The sequence below is a fragment of the Aethalodelphis obliquidens genome, unplaced genomic scaffold (assembly GCF_003676395.1).
Source record: "Aethalodelphis obliquidens isolate GAN/ISIS:26980383/991018 unplaced genomic scaffold, ASM367639v1 scaffold44, whole genome shotgun sequence".
Taxonomy (NCBI): Eukaryota; Metazoa; Chordata; class Mammalia; order Artiodactyla; family Delphinidae; genus Aethalodelphis; species Aethalodelphis obliquidens.
The window spans coordinates 14260485-14286043 of NW_020837988.1; the positions used below are offsets into that span (position 1 = coordinate 14260485).

At 42.0% G+C, this 25559-nt stretch overlaps 1 protein-coding gene across 3 annotated transcripts in view; it reads left to right on the forward strand.

The window, feature by feature from the left end:
* Positions 1-25559, forward strand: part of TEX2 (testis expressed 2) — a 110295-nt gene that overhangs the window by 52858 nt on the left and 31878 nt on the right. For all 3 annotated transcript variants that reach the window (XM_027081193.1, XM_027081194.1, XM_027081192.1), the window contains 3 exons: positions 15941-16141; positions 17116-17455; positions 18729-18976. In XM_027081193.1, the coding sequence (XP_026936994.1) occupies positions 15941-16141; positions 17116-17455; positions 18729-18976 (789 nt within the window). The remainder of the gene's footprint in view (positions 1-15940; positions 16142-17115; positions 17456-18728; positions 18977-25559) is intronic.

Below are 25559 nucleotides of genomic sequence, written 5' to 3' on the forward strand. Positions count from 1 at the left end.
ACCGTTTTACTTTCTTTTTTTTTTAATTTTGAATACTCTAAGTATGTCATATTAGCGGAATCACACAGTATTTGTCTTTTTGTGACGGCCTTTTTTCACTTGGAATAATGTCCACAAGGTTCTTACCTGTTGTAGCATATTGCAGAATTTTGTTCCTTTTTTAAGGCTGAATAATATTCCATTGTATGTCTATACTTACTACATTTTGCTTATCCATTCATCTGTTGGTGGACACTGGGTTGTTTCCACATTTTTGCTATTGTGAGTAATGCTGCTATGAACGTGGGTGTATAAACAGGTTTTCAAGACCCTGCTTTCAATTCTTTGGGGTATGTACCCAGAAGTGAAATTGCTGGATCATATGGTAATTCTAATTTTGATATTTTGAGGAACTGCCATACTGTTTTCCACAGTGGCTGTACCATTTTACATTCCCACCAATAGTGTACAAGGATTCCAGTTTCTACACATCCTTGCCAACACTTGTTATTTTGATAATTTTTTTATAATTCAAAGCTTGTTTGGTTTCTCTGTTAATAGGTTTGTCCTCCTCTCTGTTTAAATGAGTGCTCAAAAAATGGCACCATGATCTCTATTACAACACAAAAACGAAAACAAAAACCCCACAACAAAACAAGGGGAAGAACTCTCAGGGTCCGAAATACTGTTTGTCTTGTTTTGTTTTTTAATTTCATAACGTTTTTTCCTTATTTAAAAAAAAATGCACTATCAATGTTTAAAAAACCACAGAAAACCCAAAGGAAAAAGATATTCTTTATCACACTAGTGGGAAGGAATTATAGTTAATATATAATATATACATATATGTACATATATATTTGGTATATATCCTTGTTTTTTCCTACATTTCTGCATGTATGAGTACATATATCACACACATTCACACTCATGCACTCTTTTTGTTTTGATTTAATGGGATCATATACAGGCGTATCTCAGAGATATTGCAGGTTTGGTTCCAGAGCACCACAGTAAAGCAAAATATTGCAGTAAGGGAGTCACACGAATTTTTGGTTTCCCAGTGCATATAAAAGTTATGTTTACACTATACTGTCCTCTGTTAAGTGTGCAAAAGCATTCTGTCTAAAACAAACAGTGTATATATCTTAATTTAAAACTACTTCATTGCTACACAATATTGTAAATAAACTATACTTCAATAAAATAAATTTTTTAAAAAAGTTATTGCTAAAAAATGTTAACCATCACCTGACAATTCCGGGTTGCCGCAAACCTTCAATTTGCAAGAAATACAACATAAATGAAGCTTAGTAAAGGGAAACACAATAAAATGAGGTATGCCTGTGTTTTGCAGTCAGTCTTTTTTTTTTTTTTCCCTTTCACATGGCAATATGTTATGAGACTGTTTCTTTTTTAAGAGAAGCTGGTGCTGAATCTTGAGGCTATGGCACACTTAAGCTTAGCATTAATATAAGAAGTGGAGCAAAAGTGACTCATTATGCATGGTTGCTAAACTTTTTTGATAGGGTGGTGCCGTGACTACCTGAATTACACGCCCTCTAAGGAAGTTAGCGCTAACTTTAGCAAAGAAAAATGGCACTTACATTAACTCCAGTGCCTAATGACTGACTGCAGTATTCAGTTTAAACTGGTTTGAGCTCATAATTGTCTTGGGAAGATTTTACTTTTAATCCAGTCAATCTTTAATGCTGAGTCCAATTTACTAAGTAGTCTACTGATTAATCAGGAACTTACTACCTACACAGAGGATGACAAAGTTATAGCACAGTGTGGTTGTTTTGATTTGATCATTGAAACAGTAAAGGCAGCACTACGATGCTGAGCACCGACAGAGGGCTGGGTGTTGGGTATATTATCTCATTTAATCCTCATCACAACCCTTTTCAGTTAAGTTGTGTGCTCATGAGGACATGAAGGCACAGAGAGGGAAGTTACTTGCCCAAGGTCACGTAGCTAGTGAGTAGGGGAGCCATGCAGGACTGATTCTTTCCTTTCTTTCTTTCTTTCTTTTTTTTTTTTTTTAAGGAAGGTGTTTCGCCCTTGATGCCTGGGATAAATGTGGTTTTTTGTTTCTTTTTTTAATAAATTTATTTATCTTTGGCTGCATTGGGTCTTCGTTGCTGCACGTGGGCTTTTCTCTAGTCATGGCAAGCGGGGGGCTGCTCTTCATTGTGGTACGCAGGCTTCTCATTGCAGTGGCTTCTCTTGTTGTGGAGCATGGGGTCTAGGCGCATGGGCTTCAGTAGTTGTGGCATGCGGGCTCAGTAGTTGTGGCTCACGGGCTCTAGAGCACAGGTTCAGTAGTTGTGGCGCACAGACTTTGTTGCTCCACGGCATGTGGGATCTTCCCAGACCAGGGCTCGAACCTATGTCTCCTGCATTGGCAGGCGGATTCTTAACCACTGCACCACCAGGGAAGTCCCAGGCCTTGGTTTCTTTATAAAACGGTTCTATGAACCTGTTTCTGGGGGGAGTTGAAAGAGTCACTTTTTGAATATGGCTTGATTCCAGGGATTCGTCAGCTGGTTTGAGTTATTTTCTGTGCATCTGATGCTATTTAGTTGGTTTTTTATAAAGGATATGATGCAATTCTTGAGGGCAGGTATGGAAAAAATTTTTAAACATTCACTGATATAGGAGGCTATAAAACCTCACTCTGTGATAAAACTCTCTAGTACAGAGGCCTGGCCCCTTGATCCTGCATACTTCCTGCCCTAAGTAGACTACATCTGGAAGCCCACGAACCAGTCAGGCGGGGAGCTTGGTGCTCTGGACTGTTTTAGGAGACCATGTGATTTTAAACCTCTGAACCATATAAGTTCTCATCGGTGGGCCCAGGCAGTCCTTGCAGCCTGGACTGAGAGTCTGGTTCCTTTATTGGCTTCATAAACAATTCAAGGAGCGTTGCAGTTTTGTTTTGTTTTGTTTTGTTTTTTTGATGTGCCTTCACATGACAAGGAAAGGGGGGGAGAAAAGTAAAGCTTTTCTGTACTTTATCCAGGTGACTTTATTATTCCATCCATACTGCAGACATTTGTGTTTACAAATGACACTGCAGCAGTGATGAGTGTGTGGGCTGGTGAGCCAAAAAGACTACTTTGCAGCCAAGTAGTAACTCTTCTCAAAGACTGCTGTGGGGTTGGTTAGGCCTCATGGTACCCTACCACCTCCCCAGTAACCCCACCAATCAGCAGCTCTCCTGTCTGGAATAGAAGCTGTCGAAGCCTCTGTGAGGCCAAAGAGCTGTCACAAAGTCCACAGAATAACTCTCAGAACCTTCTCCAAAGCCTGCTTGTTCATCATGATGGGAATTCATAGCTAATACGAAGCAGCAGTTAGGAGAAAGATGTTGCCACCTGCATTCATAATAAAGTGACATGTGAATGCATGAAAGCCGGGGGAAGACCAAAATGTTAGGAGAAGCTAATGGGACTTACAGCATGGGGGCCTGGGTAAGTTAGCTCCTGGCGGGGCCTTGTTTGTGCCACTGAGTCCAGGGGCGGCATTGTGAGCAACACCCCTAGGTGGTAACCTTCCGGGGGTTTTACTTTGGGTGACTAGCTAGATACCCTGAACCAGGAGCCCTGGGAAAGAATGTGGGAGAATGAGGCATTTAGAGTCAGCATATTGCACTTGGGATGTTTGCCTTGCTGAGTGTTCTTAAGCAAGTTGGATGCTCTTTCTTTTCCAAGAATGTACTTGTCACATGACCAGGAGTATACAGTCAGTCTCCATATCCTCAGGTTCCCTGTCCCCATACTCAACCAACTGCGGATCAAAAATATTTGGAAAAAAATTCCAGAAAGTTTCAAAAAGCAAAACTTGAATTTGCTGCATGCTGGCAACTATTTGCATAGCGTTTACATTGTATTTACAACCATTTACATAGCGTTTACCCTGTCTTAGGTGTTATAAGTAATCTAGAGATGATTTAAAGTATATGGGGTGAGGGCACTTTGCTGGTCCAGTGGGTAGACTGCATGCTGTCAATGCAGGGGGCCCGGGTTTGCTCCCTAGTTGGGGAACTAGATCCCGCACGCATGCTGAAAGTAAGAGCCCGCATGCTGCAACGAAGATCCCACGTGCTGCAACTAAGGCCTGGTGCAGCCTAAATAAATAAATATTTAAAAAATAATAAAGTATATGGGGGAGGGCTGTGCGTAGTTTTTATGCAAATACTACACCATTTTATATGAGGGACTTGAGCATCTGTGGGTTTTGGTATCTGCGGGGGTCTTGGAACCAGGCCCCCTTGGATGCTGAGGCACGATTGTATTTAATTCAGTGCCGTTCTTGCACACTAAGTTTCCACATGTCTATAATGAGAAGCTTCCTGAAGATTTCAAAAGGTTCTTGGGTTTATGTTTGAGTGTATGACATGTAGTTGTGAATTACATTCATGAGTAAATTCTTTATCTCAGACTTATAAACCACCTGCAGAACACAGCAGTAGGGTGTTGGTTTCAGGAGTGATGATGTGTCTCTTTTTGAAAGATATGGCCTAGAAGGTTGACTAATATTACATTTACACCATTGCAAAACTAACAAATGAATTTTGGAGAACCTTCTTTCCTTAGCTCATGTCATGTTTAGATATTTAATAAGAGGGATAGGTTTTTATAATAATTGCATTCCCTAAATACAGGCTGTGGTTTTGACATATAAAAGAATGCTTTTTAGGGAGAACATTATCAATTTTGAGAATAAATTCTAACTTGTAAGTTTAATCTCAATTTCATGCAATTCTTTTTTTTCAGAAATTAGAGTGAGCAAACTTTAAGGCAAAAACAGCCTCATTACATACAGCCAAAAGAGACTCACTGCATACAGCCAAAAAAGGTTGCTCTTTTTTGGTGTTTTATAATCCTTAATACAATGAGTACAAGAAATTAAAAAAAGTATTTCTTTCCATGTTGTACTTAACTGAAAATATCCTGCCCCTCTAATGGGTCACTTAAGTTTCTGTGTTTGGCATTTATAATCATGGCTATTTCCCAGTGCCCCTTGTTGCTTAGGGGAGTTTGTCGGGTGAGGTGTTTCACTGCAGACACTCTCACTTGCAAGCAGGTACCCCATGTTTTGAGTTGGTTGGAGAAGCAACTGTGGGGAAAATGCTTCCAGAATTACACAGGAGCAATGGTAAGGATGTTAGGTGGCCCCAGCATGATTTTTTTCATCTTTTATTTTTTAATGTTTTATTGTAGGGTATTTCAAGTATACACAAAAGTAGAGAGAAGAGTATAATGAATCCCCATGTATCCAATACTCAGCTTCAACAATTATCAACATTTTGCCAGTTTTCCTCTTAACCTATTAACTTATGGCATGGCTGAACCGTAATTCTGGTCCACCTATATAGGTAACTGCAGTTTGTAGCATCATTTCCTTGGGAAAATGCATCCTGAATTCCAGCTAGCTATTGGAGGACCATCCTTTCTGGTTTTGTTCCAGGTGTCATCGATGGAGTGAAGAGAGAGGCTGTGAGCATTGTGGGTCTGAGATTTCTCAAATCATGTTTTTTTTGAAAAGTAAAGTATTAATCATGAAAAAATATCAATGCTATATACCTTTTCACTTCTAAATTTTATATGTAATGTGTAAAGAAGATACAAAATCCATCGAAGATTGTTCTTATTGTGCAATAATTAGCCTTTCGTTTGCCATCCCCCCAAAGACAAGGAGGTTGTAAGCAAGATGGCCCCGGGGCATGAGCATGTTGTCATGTTGATGCCCCAGCGGCTCTTGTGAACTCTCTGATTCATTCTGTTTCTCCTTTAAGTGGTCTCCAAAATGGATTGCTGAAGGCACGATCCAAGAAGAAAATATTAAAGTTTCTTTTTGTATATATTTTTACTCTTTTTATCTATAAGAACGTAAAAAAGTCTTGCTAATATTTAACATACAGATGACCATATGTTGACCTTTGGTCAAAATCCTTGGAAATTATTAAGAAGACTGTTTGAAATACGGATTTACATCCATTATCATTAACAGTGAGCCTCACCCTAAGTATATATATTGAGCCTTGACGTGTCAGCTGAAGATAGTACAAAGCTGTCAGAAAGCCATAACTAAAAGTTAGTGAAAAGGCTAATTATTTAATTTTTTGCTCTTTATTTCTATTTTTTAATTTTTATAAAAGCTGTATTATATTAGAACATGTATATAATTTATAAATAAATGTCTACATTCTGAGTATATACTCAAAAAAATTTAACTGACAGGATATGTGATCTAAAGCTGATCTACTAATTTATTTGCTTGCTGATCTATTTTATAATTTCAACACTTGTTAATGTGATTTAATATTTATCATGTATTCACATAACTCAGACCTTGCTTATTTTATTGGTTCATCTGATATGATGTTGTTTTTCTGTCTAATTAACATGCTTGTTATCTCCTACCTCCACCACTGTCTGCCAAGTCACATACCTGAATTTACAAGGTGCTGCCCTAAAGGATAGGAAAAACTAGGATAAAGACCATTTTCCCAGGCAGAGACTGTGGCTTAAGGCCTGACTCCAGTGTGTCTGGTGACACTACCGTGAAGGTGACCTTGAAGCAGGCAGTTGGAGGATGTGGATAGTATTGATGCTGGCGCTTCCCTCCTTTAATGGACTTTTTTTTTTAAGATACTGTCTTCAATCAGCATTTATTTTGAATGTTGACTATTTGCTTGAGGCTATCATTCATAGTGTGAGTTCTGTCTGTAGGTCTGTCTTTCATGGGTAAAGTCAAATTAGCATCTAAAGTTCTGTAAAGTTTAGTAGACTGTTCCTGCCGTATTCTCTAAGTCCATGATCTGTGATATTATGTTTTGACTGATGACTCCGGTTCTAAACCATTAACACATCAAAAAGGGTTTGAGCCTGGCAAAGAGAAAACCCTGCTTATGTTTTAGTTTGGGAGACAAAAGAAAAATAATCACACTTTTGTGTGATTTTTCAGAGATGTTTTTCAGCGGCAAGGGACCTTGGGTCCTGGCTCTGTTCTTATGTTTAGGAGTTGCTCCTTCCCTGATAGAGTAGATGAAGGAATGATGCAGGGGATCTGATTGGCAGGGGCCTTGAGGCCAGCACAACCACGTGACAGGAGGGTGTCAGCCCAGGCACCCCATGCACTGAAGATAGAGAAATCCCCATTGCGTCCTCAGGCCAGAGGGATGGCGCATTTCTCTGGTCACTTCAGCATCAAGCTGACGAAGAGAGCATTGGCCTTGACCTCCTGATTGGCACTGTAACTGAAAGTGAGCACAATAATAGTTCTTCCAGACTTTATTATTTTGCAAAAGGTTAATTGTAGCTTTTAATCTTTCCAAGTATTAAACGAGTCCCTTTATAGATTGTGGTTTGTTCTTTCAGCCAGACATGGCTTCTAAATCCAGCGGAGAATTGAAGAGAAACCCCTGACCTTTTACAACTGGGATCACAGGACCAGTCTGTGGGCCAGACAGCTGCAGCCCAGCTGACTGCGGTCATTGTCCCCCAGCGGCGGGCACTGTCTCTGTTTTGACAGTTCCAGCGTCAGAAAGAAACAAGGCTTGTCTGAGACGCTCTAGTGTGGGTTGAGAGCATCTCTGAGTTCTTTAGTTGAGTTGTTGAAATGGAATGAGTTGCTAACTGTATCTGTACCTCTTTAGACCCACCCACATAACGAAACAAAGTTGGAGAAAGATCTTACTTGGTAAGGAATTCAGGGTGAAGACTTTTAGAACAGCTGCGCAGTGGACAGTTGGTCACTATTTGGGGAACACGATGAAGACCTTGGAGTTGCTGCACTGCTCACAAGATTGGATATTTGCTCGCTTAGGTGTGGAAATTCCATGTGCAGCTTAACCCAGGGAGTAGGTCAAGCCCCAGGTAAAATTTAGCTGATTGGTAGTATCCAAAGGCAGTCAGGGGACTTCCCTGGTGGTCCAGTGGTTAAGATTCCATGCTTCTGCTGCAGGGGCTGCAGGTTGGATCCCTGGTCGGGGGACTTTGATCCCACATGCTGCATGGGCCACAAAAAAAAAAAAAAAAAAAAAAGCAATCAGGGTTTGCACTGGGTAATTGCTTCCTGCAAGGGCAACCTGGATTTGAGTCAGTAGGGGTGCATTAGGGGGCAGAACAGGGAACTCGGAGGGCAGTCGTGCCTGGCCACCTGTTGGCCTGAGCTTCCCAGTGGCCAGTCTGCCTCCTGGATGCCTGACAATGTGGGTTAAGCAGCAGCTCTTGTGATTCTCTCCGGGTTTCCTATCAAAGCTTGTAATGTTCCAGAAAGAACCCTACGTGGGAGTCAGGACACCTGGGCTCTAGTCACAACACTGCCCTCTCCTCTATAGATAAGAAGTGGCTAATTCAGTTTCTGTCCTGAAAAGCTTTAACAATTTTTACTCTTCGTTGTCTTTCTGAGGTTACTTCTTTTCTTGTTCTGTGCTCCTTTTTTTTTTTAAATTTTATTTATTTTTGGCTGCGTTAGGGCTTTCTCTAGTTGCGGCGAGCGGGGGCTACTCTTCGTTGCGGTGCGCGGGCTTCTCATTGCAGTGGCTTCTCTTTGTTGCAGAGCATGGGCTCTAGGCGTGCAGGCTTCAGTAGTTGTGGTGTGCAGGCTCAGTAGTTGTAGCATGCAGGCACAGTAGTTGTGGCTTGGGGGCTCTAGAGCACAGTCTCAGTCATTGTGGCTCGCGAGCTCTAGAGCGCAGGCTCAGTAGTTGTGGCACATGGGCTTAGTTGCTCCGCGGCATGTGGGATCTTCCGGGACCAGGGCTCGAACCTGTGTTGGCAGGCAGATTCTTAACCACTGCACCACCAGGGCAGTCCCTGTTCTGTGCTCTTTGGTGCAATAATAATTTGGTGTTTCTCTTCAGGAACAGGGACCAAGTCTTCTATTTCAAATAAGCCCTACAGTTCCCTGTGCTTAGTAGGATCTCAGCTCATTCCTTTGCTTCTCTCCACCTGTGCAGCCACAACTATACCTACAGGCTGTGATGAGCACACCAGTCTGTCCTACTTACTTGTGCTTTACAGATTTTATTTAATCCTCACAGCCACCCTCTGAATTAGGCTACATTTATGTATTCAGTTGACAAACATTTGTTACAACTGTGATTGTCTTCTGGAGTTTGTAGTTAAGTAAACCAGGCAGTTAATGAATACAGTGATAGGAGGAAGGTAACAGAGAACTGAGCCTAGGTAATCAGGGAAGCTTCCGAGGAGAAGCGTCATCTTTGCCATGACCTGAGGGATGACCGGGAGTTAGCCAGACTAAAGGTGGGGCTGTGCTGTGGAAGTGGGGTAGGAGCCTGGACCTCGTAGTCAGGCAGACTTGGTTTAAGTCCCAGATTTGCCACTCCACAGACCACTTTTTTTTTTTTTTTTTAAACCCCTGTCTAAGCAAATCTCTTAACCTCGCTCACCGCTTTCCTCACCTGCAAATTCTTAGGGAATTGGCAGAAGTAAAGGAGATAATGCATGTGAGAGCCAGGATCATAATGTGAGCTTAAATGCCAACTATTATAACGAATATTAATATCAGTATTTTAAAAATCATATGCATAAGATTTGTTCCTTTTCTATATGCAGACTGTACCTCAACAAGGTACTGTTATCGTGGAGAAAGTCATTATGGCTTGAGCAGAGTGGGAGGTGGGGACCAGGGAGGCATGAAGCTGGGAAGTAAGGTGTGCAGGACCCTTTTACAGGTGAGAAAACCAAAGGTCTCAGGCTAAGCATCATCCAACTAGGCGGTAAGTGGTCAAGCCAGGATTGGAACCCAATTGTTTCAGACTCTGCAGTTCTGCTAATGGATGTGGGTTGGCTTCAGTGCCTGTGTTTGGACCAGCAGCCTTTCATGTAATCAAGTAAGATCAAGGATCCAGTCTCACTGAAGCTAACAAATGATTGTTCACAATAGATGTGCAGTTCAAATCCTGATTTGTGAGTTGTATTTATTTGGTTTTGGCAGCTGTGGACTTTAGCGTCCGATAGATTTTTAACACAGTACCGCAGGAAGGAGGAAATGTGAAGATAAAAGGGAAGGAGAACCCACAGGTGCCTTTGTGTTTGGAGCTCAGCCACAGGTGATTGTGAAAGGATGGGGGTTGGGAGGAGGAGGGTCAAGCCAGCTCCAATCCCAACTGGAAGAAGGGAGTTTGCCGCCCATCGGGCTTTCCCAAGGAAAAGCAGCTCCTGGATTCTCTTCCTAGGCCTACCCCTGCCTCTCACCACTGTCTCCTCCAGTGGGGCAGGCAGGGTCCTGTGGTTTTGAGCTGTGGAGGACTTGAAACTCTTCTCCATATTCCTGGGAATCAGGCTAGTGTTCTTGCAGCTTGGCCCGTGGTAGAGGGTGACCTGTCCCTGTCAGAGCTGTCAGCAAAGAAGGACAGCCACATCTCATCTCAGAACTGTGGCCACGCGGGCGGACACAGGCTGTGGCCCAGTGAGAACTCTGTAGAGGGCTCAGGTGGTAGCTCAGGCTGCCGGGTCAAGAGCCTGGCTTTGTGGCTAAAAACCAATCCCTGAAGCACTTGGAAACAGTTGCTCTTGTTAACCAGATGTAAGAATTTGATGAGGAACAAAAACTGAGCAGCTGTTTGTTAGACTAGTGCAGAGTGATGGCTCTTCACCTGAGCAAGCCTGTAAACGGATGAGCTGATGCAGGGCTTGTGTCCCAACACGTGTGCCTGTGTCTTGTCTTTTTTCTACTAAAAATCAAAGGAATAAGCTAAAAGTGTTATGTAAGTTTGTTCACAAGTTGAGTATCTTTTAATGATCTTATAGAACTATAAGAGTTTTAAAAACTTTAGCCTTTTACCTAGATTACTTTTGTTCTTATTCCTGAGTTTTTAATATTTGATGTTAGCTTTTTAAAGGGGTTTTGAATTTCTAAAATAGAATGTTTCACCTGGAAACAGGTTTAGATTATCTTCTCATTCAATTAGGTAAAGCACCTACTAACACTGCATAAACCTGCATGTATGGAAGAGGAAAGAGGAGGGTTTTGACCATTCTGGTTGAGCCCAGTGTCTAGGTCTGAAAAGCTGGAACCCAAGAATTGGGCATGGGCTGTCTAGTAGAGTAGACACCAGCCACATTTGGCCACTGAGCAGTGAAGTGTAGCTAGTTTGAACTGAGATGTGCTCTAAGTGTAAAATACATAATGGATTTTGAAGACAGTACAAAACAAAGAACGTAAAATCTTATTAATAATTTTTAATATTTATTACATGTTGAAATGATAGTTTGGATATACTGGGTTAAATAAAATACATTGTTAAAATTAATTTCACCTGCTTTTTTCTTTTTTAGTGTGGCTGCTAGACAATTTAAAACTACATATTTTCATGATGCACATTTATGGCTCATGTTGTATTTCCATTGGATAGTGAGTGCTTCCCTGAATAATTCTGCATTTTCTGACTTAGGAAAGAAAAAATGAAAGCAATTGGATAGAAACAATCTTTTATTCCTAAATTTCTCTTAATTCATAAATCAAATAATTAATCTGTCCAGTCGCAGGAGTTTCGAAAAGGGGAAATTCTCTAAAAATTACTCTGTTTCTCAGAGGCTGTCTTATTATTTAAGACTAACTTAATAGTATAATGCTTGTCTTTTTTTCCCTTCAGCCTTTCTAGTCTGGTGGTGACTGGATGATAACTGTAATGTTGGGAATTTTGTCGAAAATTCCAGAACCATGTTAGTTCTATTGCCTTTTTTATACGTCTACTATAATCTAACATAGCTGGGAACTAATGAAAAATATTTTATATGGAGATATTATTGCAGAAATGTTTGTCGTATCAAATTATGATTGTCATAATTCAAAAGTCATTAAATAAAGGGTGAGCATCTCAGCTAAGATGTTGTGATGGACCCACAAATGTATCACACATATTCTGTATCCTCAAGTAGCCTCTGCTCTAGCCAGGAGGTATACATTCAGAGTGAAATGACTCAAAAGAGCAATCCCAGGTGGGGACCATATGGCCAAATGGCTTATAAAGGACACTGATAGCAAGTTGCTATTTTAATTTCATAGTCGTTCCTTGACCGTTAGAACTTCTTAAGCACCAGTCCCTCCTTCCCTCCCTCCATGGATTCTTCTTGGTTTTAGTAGCACTGCATGTAAACTCAACCTGGCCTTGAGCATGGCTCTGAAGCAGCCTAGAAAAATCAGATCTGCTGCAAGTTCTCTATTAATCTAGTTGCCTTTAGAACTTTAAGCCTAGTAAACCTGTTATATGTAAGAAAGTATTTTCTGCAACCAAATTGGATAAAAAGAGAACTGTGGATTATATGTCAGGAGATGTTTAGCGAAAAATGTTTGTGTTTAAAAAGACAAATAAATACATTTATAGAAAACTCTACCCAACAACAGCAGAATGCATATTTTTTTTAGTGTACGTGGAACATTCCCCAGATAGACGACATTCTGGGCCATAAAACAAGTTGAAAAGAACTGAAATTATACAAAGCAAGTTCTCTGACTATAATGGAAGTAAACTAGAAAACAATAACCGGAAGATGTCTGGAAAATTCGCAAATATTTGGAAATTAAACATACTTCTGATTAGCCATGGGTCCAAAGATAGTCACAAGGGAAAGTAGAAAATATTTTCAATTGAATAAAATTGAAAATACAGCAAATCAAAAATTGCAGCTGATGCAGTGCTTAGAGATAAATTAATAGCAATAAATGATTATATTAGAAAAGAAGAAATGTTACCAATATCAGGACTGAAAGAGAGGACATCACTACAGACTCTACAGACATTAAAAGAATAATAGGGAAATATTACAAACAACATTATGCCCAGAAGCTGGATAACTTAGATGAAACAGACAAATTTCCTAATAAGATAAACTATCAAAGCCCACTCAAGAAGAAATAGATAACCTGAATAGTCCAATAGTAACTAAAGAAATTGAATTCATAGTTTAAAACCTTTCTACAAAGAAAACTCCGGACCCACATGGCTTCCATGGCAAATTTACCAAACCTTTAAGGAAGAAATATTAATTCTATACAAACTCCTCCAGAAAATAGAAGGAACACTTCCCAGCTCATTTTATGAGGCTAGATAATAATACCAAAAGATACTGCAAAAGGCTATAGACCAACTTCCTTCATGCACTTGGACAAATGAACAAAGCACTAGCAAACCAAATTCAGCAGTGTATGTAAAGGATAATAATAGTGTTGTGCTGGTAAACTGGCTCTCCGGTTGGTGGGGGGAGCCCTCTTTGTACTGATTTCCATGGTGTAAATCTCCCACCATGGCCAGTTGCAAGTTACCAACGTAAGGTCACTGAATGTGGAGTTGGGAAAAGATGTGTAGAATCAGCTCTCATGAGCTGGTATAGTCCAGCTTCAGCATGTCATGACCCATGCATAATCTTCCCAAGAATGCGAACTGTTCAACATTCAAAAATCAATGAACGTACTTCACCATAATAACAGACTAAAGAACAAGACAAAAAACTGTGAACCAAAAATCATGCTTAGTTCTATACTTAGCAAAATAAGCCCACCCAAACTGATGCTCCAGCAGCTCAGTCCACTTCAGGCCTCACTGTGCTCTGTATCGCTTGTCCCCTGTTTTGCTTCATTGCTTTGATCATTGCTGTTTCTTTACAAACACCTAGATTACACTCTCTTCCCATGGCCACTGCTTACTCATCCAGCATTTTTTAATAGATGCAATGACTCATTGGGAGGAGGGTGAGATATTCCTAGCTCATGCAAAAGATTGACTGAGGTGTATAAATCCATATAATTGGCTCATAAATTTCACACACACACACACACACACACATACCCCCAATGATAAAGAAGCATGTTTGTCCGTTTTTATTTCCAATGACACACTCAGGATATTCTTTGTGAGGACTTTTTTTAAATAGTTACTCTAGTGGGGTCATAGGATGGTGAAATGAAGACCAGTTCTTCTCTACTGTTTTGGGAGTACCCTTGGGTCAAGAATGTTGTTGTTGTTTTTAAACGTCTTTATTGGAGTATAATTGCTTTACAATGTTGTGTTAGTTTCTGCTATATAACAAAGTGTATCAGCTATATGTATACATATTCCCTCCCTCTTGCATCTCCCTCCCACCCTCCCTATCCCACCCCTCTAGGTGGTCGCAGAGCACCGAGCTGATCTCCCTGGGCTATGCAGCTGCTTCCCACTAGCTACCTGTTTTACATTTGATAGTGTATATATGTCCATGCCACTCTCTCACTTCATCCCAGCTTATCCTTCCCCCTCCCCATGACCTCAGGTCCATCCTCTACGTCTGCGTCTTTATTCCTGTCCTGCCCCTAGGTTCATCAGAACCTTTTTTTTTTTTTTTTTAGATTCCATATATATGTGTTAGCATACGGTATTTGTTTTTCTCTTTCTGACTTACTTCACTCTGTATGACAGACTCAAGGTCCATCCACCACACTACAAATAACTCAATTTTGTTTCTTTTTATGGTTGAGTAATATTCCATTGTATATATGTGCCACATCTTTATCCATTCATCTGTTGATGGACACTTAGGTTACTTCCATGTCCTGGCTATTGTTAATAGTGCTGCAGTGAACGTTGTGGTACATGTCTCTTTTTGAATTATGGTTTTCTCAGGATATATGCCCAGTAGTGGGATTGCTGGGTCATATGGTAGTTCTATTTTTAGTTTTTTAAGGAACCTCCATGTTCAACATCAGTAATCATTAGAGAAACGCAAATCAAAACTACAGTGAGGTATCACCTCACACCGGTCTGAATGGCTGTCATCAAAAAAATCTACAAACAATGAATGCTGGAGAGGGTGTGGAGAAAATGCTGTTCTTTTTTAAATCTTTGTATCAACTCCTGACACACTGCTTGGCACATAGAAAGATTCACTGCATGTTTGGATGAATGGATGAATGAATAAAAGAGAATTTTGAGCATCCCTCACTTGCCGAGGCTGTTAATTCAAGATTTTAGTGTGAGACTCAAATACTCACCGTGGAAATGGCTATTCCTTGAGAAGAATGACAATCCCAACTCTACTGTAGTGATCTTCAGCATTTCTCTGCTCATTTCAAAGACATAAAGTGAGGGGTGTGGGAACACAGTAATTAAAATTCCCTAGAGAACTTCTTTTAAAGAGATCTGGACCACCCATATCATTTGAAAAAAGTACTGTGGGGCTGGCAGGGTGTTAAATGATGAATACTGATTACAGCTATGAGACTAGCTTTCGCACTGTTTTGTTGTGTGTAAGGGTTTTGTGTGTTGTTCATACCTTCAACATGTTTGCTCCCTGTACTCATACGTTGATTCTTAAACATATTAATGGGTGGGGGGGGGGAACCTGGAACACGACTTTATTCATTTAAGTTACTACATATCTTTGAATTTTGACATACCATTGATCATATCTGTGATTTATTTAATGCCTAAGTCTCGATCATCTGCTTCACTATGTGATTTCACTGAGATAGAAATAGGGAGTGGTATGGTAACATGAGTTAATATGGTCTGTGAAATTTCAAAGATTGTTTGCAGGTGGGCTGTGTCTGCTTAATTAAGAAGGCCAGACTGGGTGGGATTACTTGTCCCCAGAGGAGGTCAGGCCGAGACAACTTCTATGTACATGAACTAAACTTTTGAGTTTCCTGATTTGCCTTTCAGCTTTAAAGAAAAGAAAGAAAAGCTTTAATTATTTAGGAAAATGGACATTGTCATTCTCCCCCTAAATCCAGGTTTTTAGTTAACAAAAACATACCAAATCACCCCTCAGCACAATTATCCTTCAAGCTCAGAGACTTGTCTCAGCAACCTCTTGTCATCAGTAAGTTAATACTTGCATCGTAGTCAAGTTTGGTTTCAGTGCCCTGAATACCAGAGTGGTCATCATTTTCATACTGAATCAGGTGTCTGTTTATTCTGATTTTACTAAAGGAAGTTTTTCTCCATCAGGGATGGATGAATGAGATTTACAACTATGATCCAGAAACTTACCATGCGACTTTGACACATTCAGTCTTTGTTCGACTTGAGGGTGGGACCGTAAGGCTTTCAAAGCCCAATAAAAATATATCCAGGAGGGCAAGCTACAATGAAACAAAGCCAGAGGTGACCTACGTCAGCCAGAAAATCTATGACCTGTCCGACAGCAAGGTGAGCCCAACTAATTTGGAAGCTTAGATGAATGAAAAGCATTTGGAATCTTGGACGCTTTACTGTAATTTTTCCCCTTAAAAGGTTGTGTGTTTAAAGTATGAGTGTAATTTAGAGCAGTGCCTCTCAAACATTAATGTGCATATGAATCACCTGAGCATCTTTCAAAGTACAGAATCTGATTCAGCAACTATGAGTAGGGCCTGAGAGTCTGCATTTTTATGAGCTCCCAGGTGATATCCATGCTGCTGGTCCACAGACCACACTCTGAGAAGCAAAGGCATCATACACTCTTCTGACTTTGAGAGTTAATTTTTTTGGTCAAACAAAAGCCACGTGTGGTGGTGCTAGGCTAATAACTAACGCAAGCTCTGTAAATGTGAAAATTATGGAAAATTATGCAAAATAACCACATTTTGATAAAGTATACTTCTGCTTTTGAGAAATGTAAATTATTTGTTATTCCAAAAAGCTATAGGTTCTCTTTTCTTATAAATCTTGTGAGTGATCTTTGAGTTTCTCCAAAATGGCAGAATTATTTAAAATAGTTTTTTGACAAATTTATTCTTAACTTGTGGTTGATAAACTTGAGCTTGCCATCAGGATCTAATTTGATAAATTCTTCTTTTTCCCCCCAGCTTAGGTTTGGCCCAGGGTCATTAAACTCAGTTGATATCCAAACTTAGTTGATGATAACCCATTAACTAATTATTCTGCTACTGTTACCTGAAAATCGTAGATACTTGTAACTCGTGCGAAATTCTTGAATATCTACTTTCTGGAATTATTTTGAAAGATAAGTCATTTCTAAAAATTCTAGTTTCTAAAGTCACGTTATGGACAGGTGGTAATTCTTTCACGTTCATCATTTTAGTCAAAAATACTATGAAGTGTGCATTTGTGCTCTGCACAGTAGTAATGCACAACGTAGCCAATTCTTAATTTAGAGTGTAAATCCTTCCCTTTCTCTGTAGATTTATCTTGTGCCTAAAAGTTTGGCTCGAAAGCGAATCTGGAATAAAAAGTACCCCATTTGTATCGAGCTTGGTCGACAAGATGACTTTATGTCTAAGGCCCAGACTGATAAAGAGACTTCTGAAGAAAAGCCACCAGCTGAGAGGGAGTTGGGAGGCGAGGACCCTAAGAAGCCAACCCACCCTCAGGAGGGAACACGATCTGGCCAGCGAGATCAGATACTCTATCTCTTTGGGAGAACTGGCCGAGAAAAAGAGGAGTGGTTTAGGAGATTTATTCTGGCATCTAAGCTGAAGTCGGAAACCAGGAAGCCATCTGGTGTCTCTGGAAGTAAACCAGGTAATGACATGTGTGTTAAATGCTTATGTATTTTTAAAGGGCCCGTGGGAGAATCAAGAGAGAGTCCCGGGTAGGAAGAGAGGAAGACCACCCTGAACTGATGACTGTCTGCCACCTAAGGTGTATTCATGGGTTATTTGCCTTCTAGGCTGCTCACTGCAGTACTTTGTACTGAATCATTTAACCAGTGATGGAACCATCTGCAGATGTATTTTTTTCGCCTTTGCTGGTTCCTTAAAGATTATATCAATATTTATGTTTATGTACTGTGGCTCCTCTGAGGGAAGCAGCAGAAGGAGAACCCTAGTTATAATAAGAAGGCCAGTGAGAAGGCAGCTTATGCTCTCAAGCTCCTGGCCTTCAACATGGCCTCCACGCCTGAGATTGCCATCGAAGCACAGAATCCTTGGCCTCCTGACTCACTGCATTTGCCATCGATTACCCCGCCCCTCTGCTCATTTCCTATCCCTCTGTCCCATGTACTTTGCTTGGAACAGCACTGAATCTCTCACCGTCCTCCAGACATACTGTGCCCTGTCATTGCTTTTTGCATATGCTGTTCCCTCTACCTGGAATGCTCTTCCCCCACCTAGGCCGGGAAAATGCCAATCGTTTCTTCAAGGGGCAGTCCAGAGGTCACTACCTGTGAAGGTCACTGCTGGAGGAAGCGCCTCTCGGCTCTTGGGCAGAGGGACTCACCCTGTCCCTTCTGCCCTGAAAGTCCTTTAGTCATGCTTCAGTACAGTGCTTATTACAGAAAATTGTGATTTATTTGCCTAGGTGCCCGAGTTCAAGGGCAGGGACTGTGTATGTCTTATTATTCTTTTTAATGTGGAGTTGGCCCAGAGAAAGTGCTCGATGAAAACTGTGTTGAATGAATGAATGAAAGATGTTTGTCCATCCACAGCTTATGGCAATTCCAGGTAGCTTTCTGCCCACTTTCTGTGTGCCTCTTGGGCTGTGTCAGTCCTTCATCTGACCCCAAGAGAGCACCAGAAAAAAAGAAAAGGTGCCTACCAGGTATGTATCATGGCTCCCATTCCTCTGAATTGTCTTGAAGAAGAATAAGAACTGTTCTAAAAAGTTATCTATCATTACAATGGAAGGTGTCTTTCAGGGTGGGAAATAACCTTATAAATATGTATATTTTAGATAGTCATTTATAGCATTTTAGCTGCTTTTCAGCTGTACCCAGTGGAGTTTGCTCTGTGTTCCATTTCCTTTGCCGTCGTTTTCCTCATCTGTGTTAACAGCCATCACTTCTTTGCTCCAGGGGTTTTGCCCTCACACAGCAGACACAACAGTCCCTCGGGGCACCCGACCCACAGCCGCAGCAGCAGCAAAGGCAGCGTGGAGGAGATCATGCCCCAGCCGAAGCAGAAGGAGCTAGCGGGCAGTGTACGGCAGAAGATGCTTCTGGACTACGGTGTGTACATGGCCAGGTGTGTCCCCCAGGAAAACCGAAGCCCCCAAAGGAGCCCAGCGCAGAGTGCGGAGAGCAGCCCCACAGCTGGGAAGAAGGTAAAGCTGGCTGCCTGGGGGTAGCTTTTTTGCTCTTAGATTCGTTTCCTCATACATAAGCCCTTTGAGCACCTCTTTTGTACCAGGCCCTGTTCTAGGCATTGGGGACACAGTGCTGAACCAGACAGATGAGGGCTGTGCTCTTAGGGAGCTTGGACTCTAGTCAGGGAGACAGCAAGCAGCGAACAGCAAACATCAGGTGCCAATAAGCATGAAAATAAAGACAAATAAGGGAGGATGGAAAGTGGCCAGAACTGCTGTTTTAGATTGGGGTCGAGGACAGCCTCTTTGAGGACGTGACATTTGGGCAGAGACCTGACCAAAGTGAGAAAGTGAGCCCTGGCGATCTGTGTGAGAGGAGCATTCCAGGTGCAGGGACCAGAAAGTACAAAGGCCCTGAAGCAGGCCTGTGGTTGGAGTATTCAAGGAACTGTGGTGAGGTCAGCGTAGGTGACAGTGAGCAAGGGACAGAGGCAGGGCCTCGTCAGATCAATTCCTCGTCTGATCAGGTCATGGGAGGCCCTGGGAGGGTCTTGAGCAGGGGCTAATGTTGATCTGACTTGAGTTTAAAAAGTCATGTGGCTCTCCATGGAGACTGGAGAAGGGGCAGTAGGAGGAAAGGGCGGTGGGAGGTGATCGTGGCAGCAGAGCATGGGGCTAGGCTGAGGTGGTCATAGCAGGTGGTGAGAAGTGGCGGCCTTGGGGATACTGTTGGAGGGGAGCTGGCTGGATTTGCAGACGAGTTCCATGTGGGATGGGGAGAACCAAAGGAGTCAGAGATTACCCCTAGCTTTTGACCTGAGCAACTGGGCCATCAGTAGGGAAATTCACAGAATCATTAGCAATAGAGGTCTAATTCCTTAATAACCATTGTATACTCAAATTCTCAGACTCCTCAGCTCTGTCCAGGGCTTTTGAAGGTTTACCATATGCATTATTTGCAAAATGTAACAAGCTGGACATTGACTCAAGATCATTTGTGATAAGATGACTAATATAAGCTGCCATATGTCAGACTCTGTCAGACACTGTAGTAGAATTACTCTGATCCCTTGAACAGTCTTGCAAACCAGGTGGTATTCTCTCCATATTATAGATGGAGAAACCAAACTTCACAGAAGTTAAGTAGCTTAATGTCACAGTTGCTAAGTGATGGAGTGCACGAAACCTGATCTGAGACTCCAAGGCCCTTTGGCTGCCAGGACTGCCGTCTTGGTGGGTCATTCTCAGACTGTGCTTGCCCTGAGGCCTCCAGCCGCTACGCCCCCTCAGGTTCTGAGGCACAGCCTCCCGCCCGTGGAGCACGAAGCCTGTTTCTTCCATGTTCAGTTACTAAAGTGTTTAACCTCTTATAGTGACTGTATTTCTGTTAACGGGAAGCATTTGGTACCATCCTCTTTGTGCTTTCAGGCTTTAGTCATTCTGTTGACCCTCTTCAGTGTGGAAGAGGCCCCAGAACCTGCACCCAGCCTGCTTTGTCAGGGCCAAAAAAGACCGTATGCCTTTGCTGGCCTCTGACCCACCGCCTCCCCCTCTGACCTAAGTTACCAGCTAGAGTGGGAAGCAGATTCCCTCTAAGCTAGAGCGGGGTAATAGAAAACTGCTCTGGAAATGTCCTGTTTACCAACAGTGAGTCCCACTCCCCCTAATTCCCTTTCTGCCTGGGCTGTCAGCTGTCTGGATTCTCATTAGACTCAGGAAAATCAGGAGGAGAATTGTGTGATGTAAGAAAAGGATCTAATAAATAAATGCTTGCTTTTTAAAAAAGAGTTCTGTAAATTAAAAAAACAAAAGTTTTAGAACATCGCTTCCTCAGTATGTGTTACATGTGCCTGTTGTGTAATCACTGGGGTCTGTGGAAGCCGCAGGAGGGCCTCGGAGGTCCTGCTGGCACAGAGCCTGACCCCTCAACCTTGCGCTGCTGTCGCTGGGGTGGGGTGGGGGTGTCTCTGGTACAAACCTTTTTTCCAGGTACTTGGCACTTAACCCCTTTAAACACCAGAACCTTCTTTTCATCTTCTAAGTTAAGTCTGATTAAAGTCTTTAAAAACCACATTGCACTTCCTGTCCCCCTTAGGCAGAGCAGGCAGGGATGATTTAATCTTTTTCCTGGTGATTTAAAGACTCAATACAACACATGGAAATTCAGGCCTGTTGTCCTGCAGGGCTATCGAGGTCAGGCCTTTCACTCCCGTCTGAACCATCCCAGACCACAGACTCTGCAGCATTTTCTGTCGCTTGTCTGTTGGCTGGTGTTAGTGTGTGTCCTTCTAGTTGCCTTTCCTTGAGTGCTTATCCTCATCTCCCACCCCTACCCCTAATCTAATGGTTCTAACCTGCATGGGCTAGGCAACCAGAGAGCCAGAATTGTGTGAACACAGGCAACTGTCTTTGAAAGGGGGGCTTTTGAAGCAAGTGCGTGAGGTTTAGCGCTGGGCTCCCACGTCCACTTGGCCTGCCTGAAGCATGTGTGGGCCGCGTCCACTCTCAGGAGTGGTCTGGTAGTAGAGACAGTCATGAATGAGGTATAGGTGTATGTTTTAGTTATCTATTGCTGTGTAACAAATAGCCCCAAATGGGGTGGCTTAAAACAATAACAGTGATTTATTTTGGTGACAGATTTGTAATTTGACTGGGCCTAGCAGTGAAACCTTCTCTCTGCTCCATGCAGTGTCAGCTGGGGAGGCTGGACGGGGGGCTGGAGGACCTGCTTCCGAGATGGCACTTGCATGGCTGGCAAGTAGTTGCTGGGTGGTGGCTGGGAGCTCAGCTAGGGCTGAGGGCTGTGGGCCTCGGTTCTTCCCCATGTGGCCTGGGCTTCCTTCAGTGTGGTGACTGGGTTTCAAGCACAAGGGCCCCTGGAGAAAGAGCCAGGTGGGCTTTTTATGACCTAATCTCAGAAGTAAAGTAATGTCACTTCCTTCCTGCTCCATTAGTCAAAGTAGTCAAAAAGCCCTCCCAGCTTCAAGGAGAGGGGCATAGATTCCACCTCTGCTGAGCTGAGGGAGTAGCAAATTCTTAGAAGAGCATCTGGGATGGGAAGTATCATTGCACCATTTTTGAGAAATAAGGTCTGCTACAGTATTTATTCCTATGCTCTTTTTATTACTTTTCATGCTTTCCTTTTCAGTGGAGATAGTTCTTTACTAGTTTTATTTCTCTTTAATTATGTAATTCGAGCAAATGAGGACCTTCCCCCACCCCCTCTTTAATTTTCTTTTCTTTTCTGTGCCTGTGAAGCATTAACATGGTTCCAAAAACCAAAACTGTACAAAGACATATTCAGAAAAGTGCCGTCTCCCCCGCCCTTTTCCTTCTATTCATCCATGCCGTCCCCCCCACCCCCACCCCAGTAGTGAACCGGTCTCATTAGTCTCTGGCTCATCCTCTCTGGGTTCATTTCCCCTCCTGTCTTACCCAAAGGGTGGCACGCCATGGATACTCTTTTGCACGCTTTTTTCACTTACCAGTACATTCTGGAAATCACTCCACATCGGTTCTTAGATATCTCCCCTTCCTCTTGTTTTTCAGCAACTGCAAAGACTGACTCCATTGTGTGAATGTTCCATAGTATATTCATTCTCTTATATGGGCGTATGGGTGGTTTGTAATATTTTGCAATTACAAACAGTGCTGCAATGAACAACCTTGTATATGTGTATTTTTGTGTTGTTGGGGGTATAGCTTCAAGGTGATATCTTACGAGAATGTCAGAATGTAAACTCACGTGTAGTTTTGTTAGATACTGCCAAATGCCTTTGCATAAGGGTTGCACCAGTGTGCATTCCCACTGGTAATAAGAATGCCTGTTTCCCCACAATTTTGCCAAATGTGAACCTTTTGGACGTGGTCATTAGTGCTCATCCTTCCTGCCAAAGACAGCCAGGTTATTTCTTTGGGTTCATATTGCCTCTGCTGTCATGAGTCCAAGAGGAACTGAAAGGGCTCAGAGACACAAAGGAACCTTTGACACCTCTTCAAGTTACACTGTCACTTCATCAGTGTCGGCACCACCCAGACGCTTACCCAGGGTAGCATGCCCCCTCCTCTTCTATACGAGGAGCTTGGAACACAGCACCAGCCTTTGCCCCACCCTGCTGCTGCTTCTTACAGGCCATGTTCAAAGCATCTCTCACCCTGAGGGCTCCAGGTCTAACGGCGCCTTCCACACACTCAGCCTCCTTTCTCACACATGGCCCAGTGCTAAGCTGGGTCAGGAGGTGAGTAGGGCCACTGGTGGTCAGGAGCCAAACCAATGTTGAAAACAGCCAGTGATAATTAGTAGATGTAGACTAGGTTTGTATTAAACAATGCTAGAACACTTCTGGTAGTTATTCTTACCCATAATAATTAAAAACAAGTTCGGGGGATTCTGAAGTCACTTTGGAGCTCAACATTTGAATTATAAAATACTGCTCTTTTGGAGGAAGGACCTGGTTCTCCAGATGTTTAGTGATTAGTGATCGTCGCTGAGCCCTGACTTGCGCTTGTGACTCCGCTTTATCTCACAAACACAGACTGTACCAGCCTCTGAAGTCTCCAAACCCCTGTGATCTTGGCGCCATTTTCTCTCTTCTCAGGCAGCTTCACCTCTAGAATAGTGAGACCATGAGGCTGACTGAGGAGACCCAGAGCTTGATCATCTTGTTGGTTTGAGGAGAAGATATAAACAGCAATTAAGAAAATGAAGAAACTCTTTTAAGAAATGTCTACAGGTGGGATAGTATTACCCCTAGTGTTGGTACCTCAGGAAGGGAGACCCCACGGGCAGCCTGTGGATTTACTCAAAGGTGTGAGGCCAGGGAGGCTACTAGTTCTTTATGCCCTGAAGCAGCCTGCCTGGGAGGGAGGACCATTGGTGAGGCAGCGCTGTGCTTGTTCACCAAGTGTGAGGCTCTGGTGTTCAGATCACATCAGGCACTGCCACGCTTCTTTTCAATGGAAGGTTTTCAGAAATACTTAAAGGTCATGTAGGCTGCCCCAGGTTTGGAGAGTCCTGCCTTCATTATTGCTAGTTCCACTCATTATCTTGTTACCTACAAACTGGATCATAAGATACTACATCCTGTTTGGTGTTATCAGGAGATAAGAACTCAACAAAGCAAACAGGAATCAAACAGAAACCAGGAAATCTTAATTGGCAGAATGGTTTCCCAAGGCTTCCCCTTTCCAAGCTCAGAGTCAGCTTTTTAAACATTTAAAAGTAGAATTGCAAAGTGTTTATCATACAATAAGTAAAAAATATAAAGCCATATATCCAATTTAAAAATAAATTTTAGGAAGGTTACAGACAAGAGTGCCAAGACAGTTCAGTGGGGGAAAGAATAGTCTTTTCAACAAATAGTACTGGGGCAACTGGACATCCACATGCAAAAGAATGAGGTCAGACCCCTCCCTCACACCGTATACAAAAATTAACTCAAAATGGATCATGGACCTTAAGGCAAGAGCTAAAACTATGAAACTCTTCAAATAAAATATAGGAGTAAATCTCTGTGAATTGGGGCTAGGTGTAAAGACTTCTAAGATAAGATACCAAAAATACACACAACCAAAGAAAAAATAGGTAAATTGGACTTCATCAAAATTACAAACTTTTGTGTGCAAACAGTACTATCAAGAACGTGAAAAGACAACCCACAGAGTTTGCAAATCATATGTCTAAGGGTTTTGTACCCAGAATATATAAAGTACTCCTGTAATTCAATAATAAAAGGTAAATAACCCAATTAAGAAATGGGCAAAGGATCTGGATAGATATTTCTGCAAAGAAGATATACAACTGGCCAGTAAGTGTATGAAAAGATATTCAGTCATTAGCCATCAGGGAAATGCAAATCAAAACCATAATGCAATGCGACGTCCAAACCACTAGGATGGCTAGAATAAAAAAGACAGACGATAACAATGATTCATGAGGATGTGGAGAAACCGGAACCCTTGTAACAGTGGGAATGTAAAATGATGCAGCTGCTGTGGAAAGCATTTGGTGGTTCCTCAGAATGTTAAACATAGAGGTTTGTGATCCAGCAGTTCCACTCCTGTGTGTATATCCAAGAGAAATGAATGAAAATCTAGGTCCACACAAAAACTTGTACACAACTGTTCATAGCAGTGTTATTCACAATAGCAAGAAGTGGAAAACAACTCAAATATCCCTCAGTTGAAGAATGGACAAAGTGTGGTATATACACATAATAGAATATTATTCCATAATAAAAAGGAACGATGTACTGATACATGCTACAGCATGGATGACCTTGAAAACATTATGCTTTGTGCAAGAAGTCAGCCACAAAGGAACACATATTGTGTGATTCCATTTATATGAAATGTCCAGAATAGGCAGATTCACTGCGACAGATATGTGGTTAGTTGCCTTGGGCTGGTGGGGATGGAGCTGGGAGGAATGGGGAATGACCACTCGTGGATACAGGGTTTCTTTGGGGGTGATGAAGATATTCTAAAATTGATTGTGGTGATGCCCTCACACTCTGAACATACCAGTACCACTGATGATGCTTTTTAAATGGGTGAATTGTATGGTATGTGAATTATATCTCAATAAATCTGTTTTTTAAAA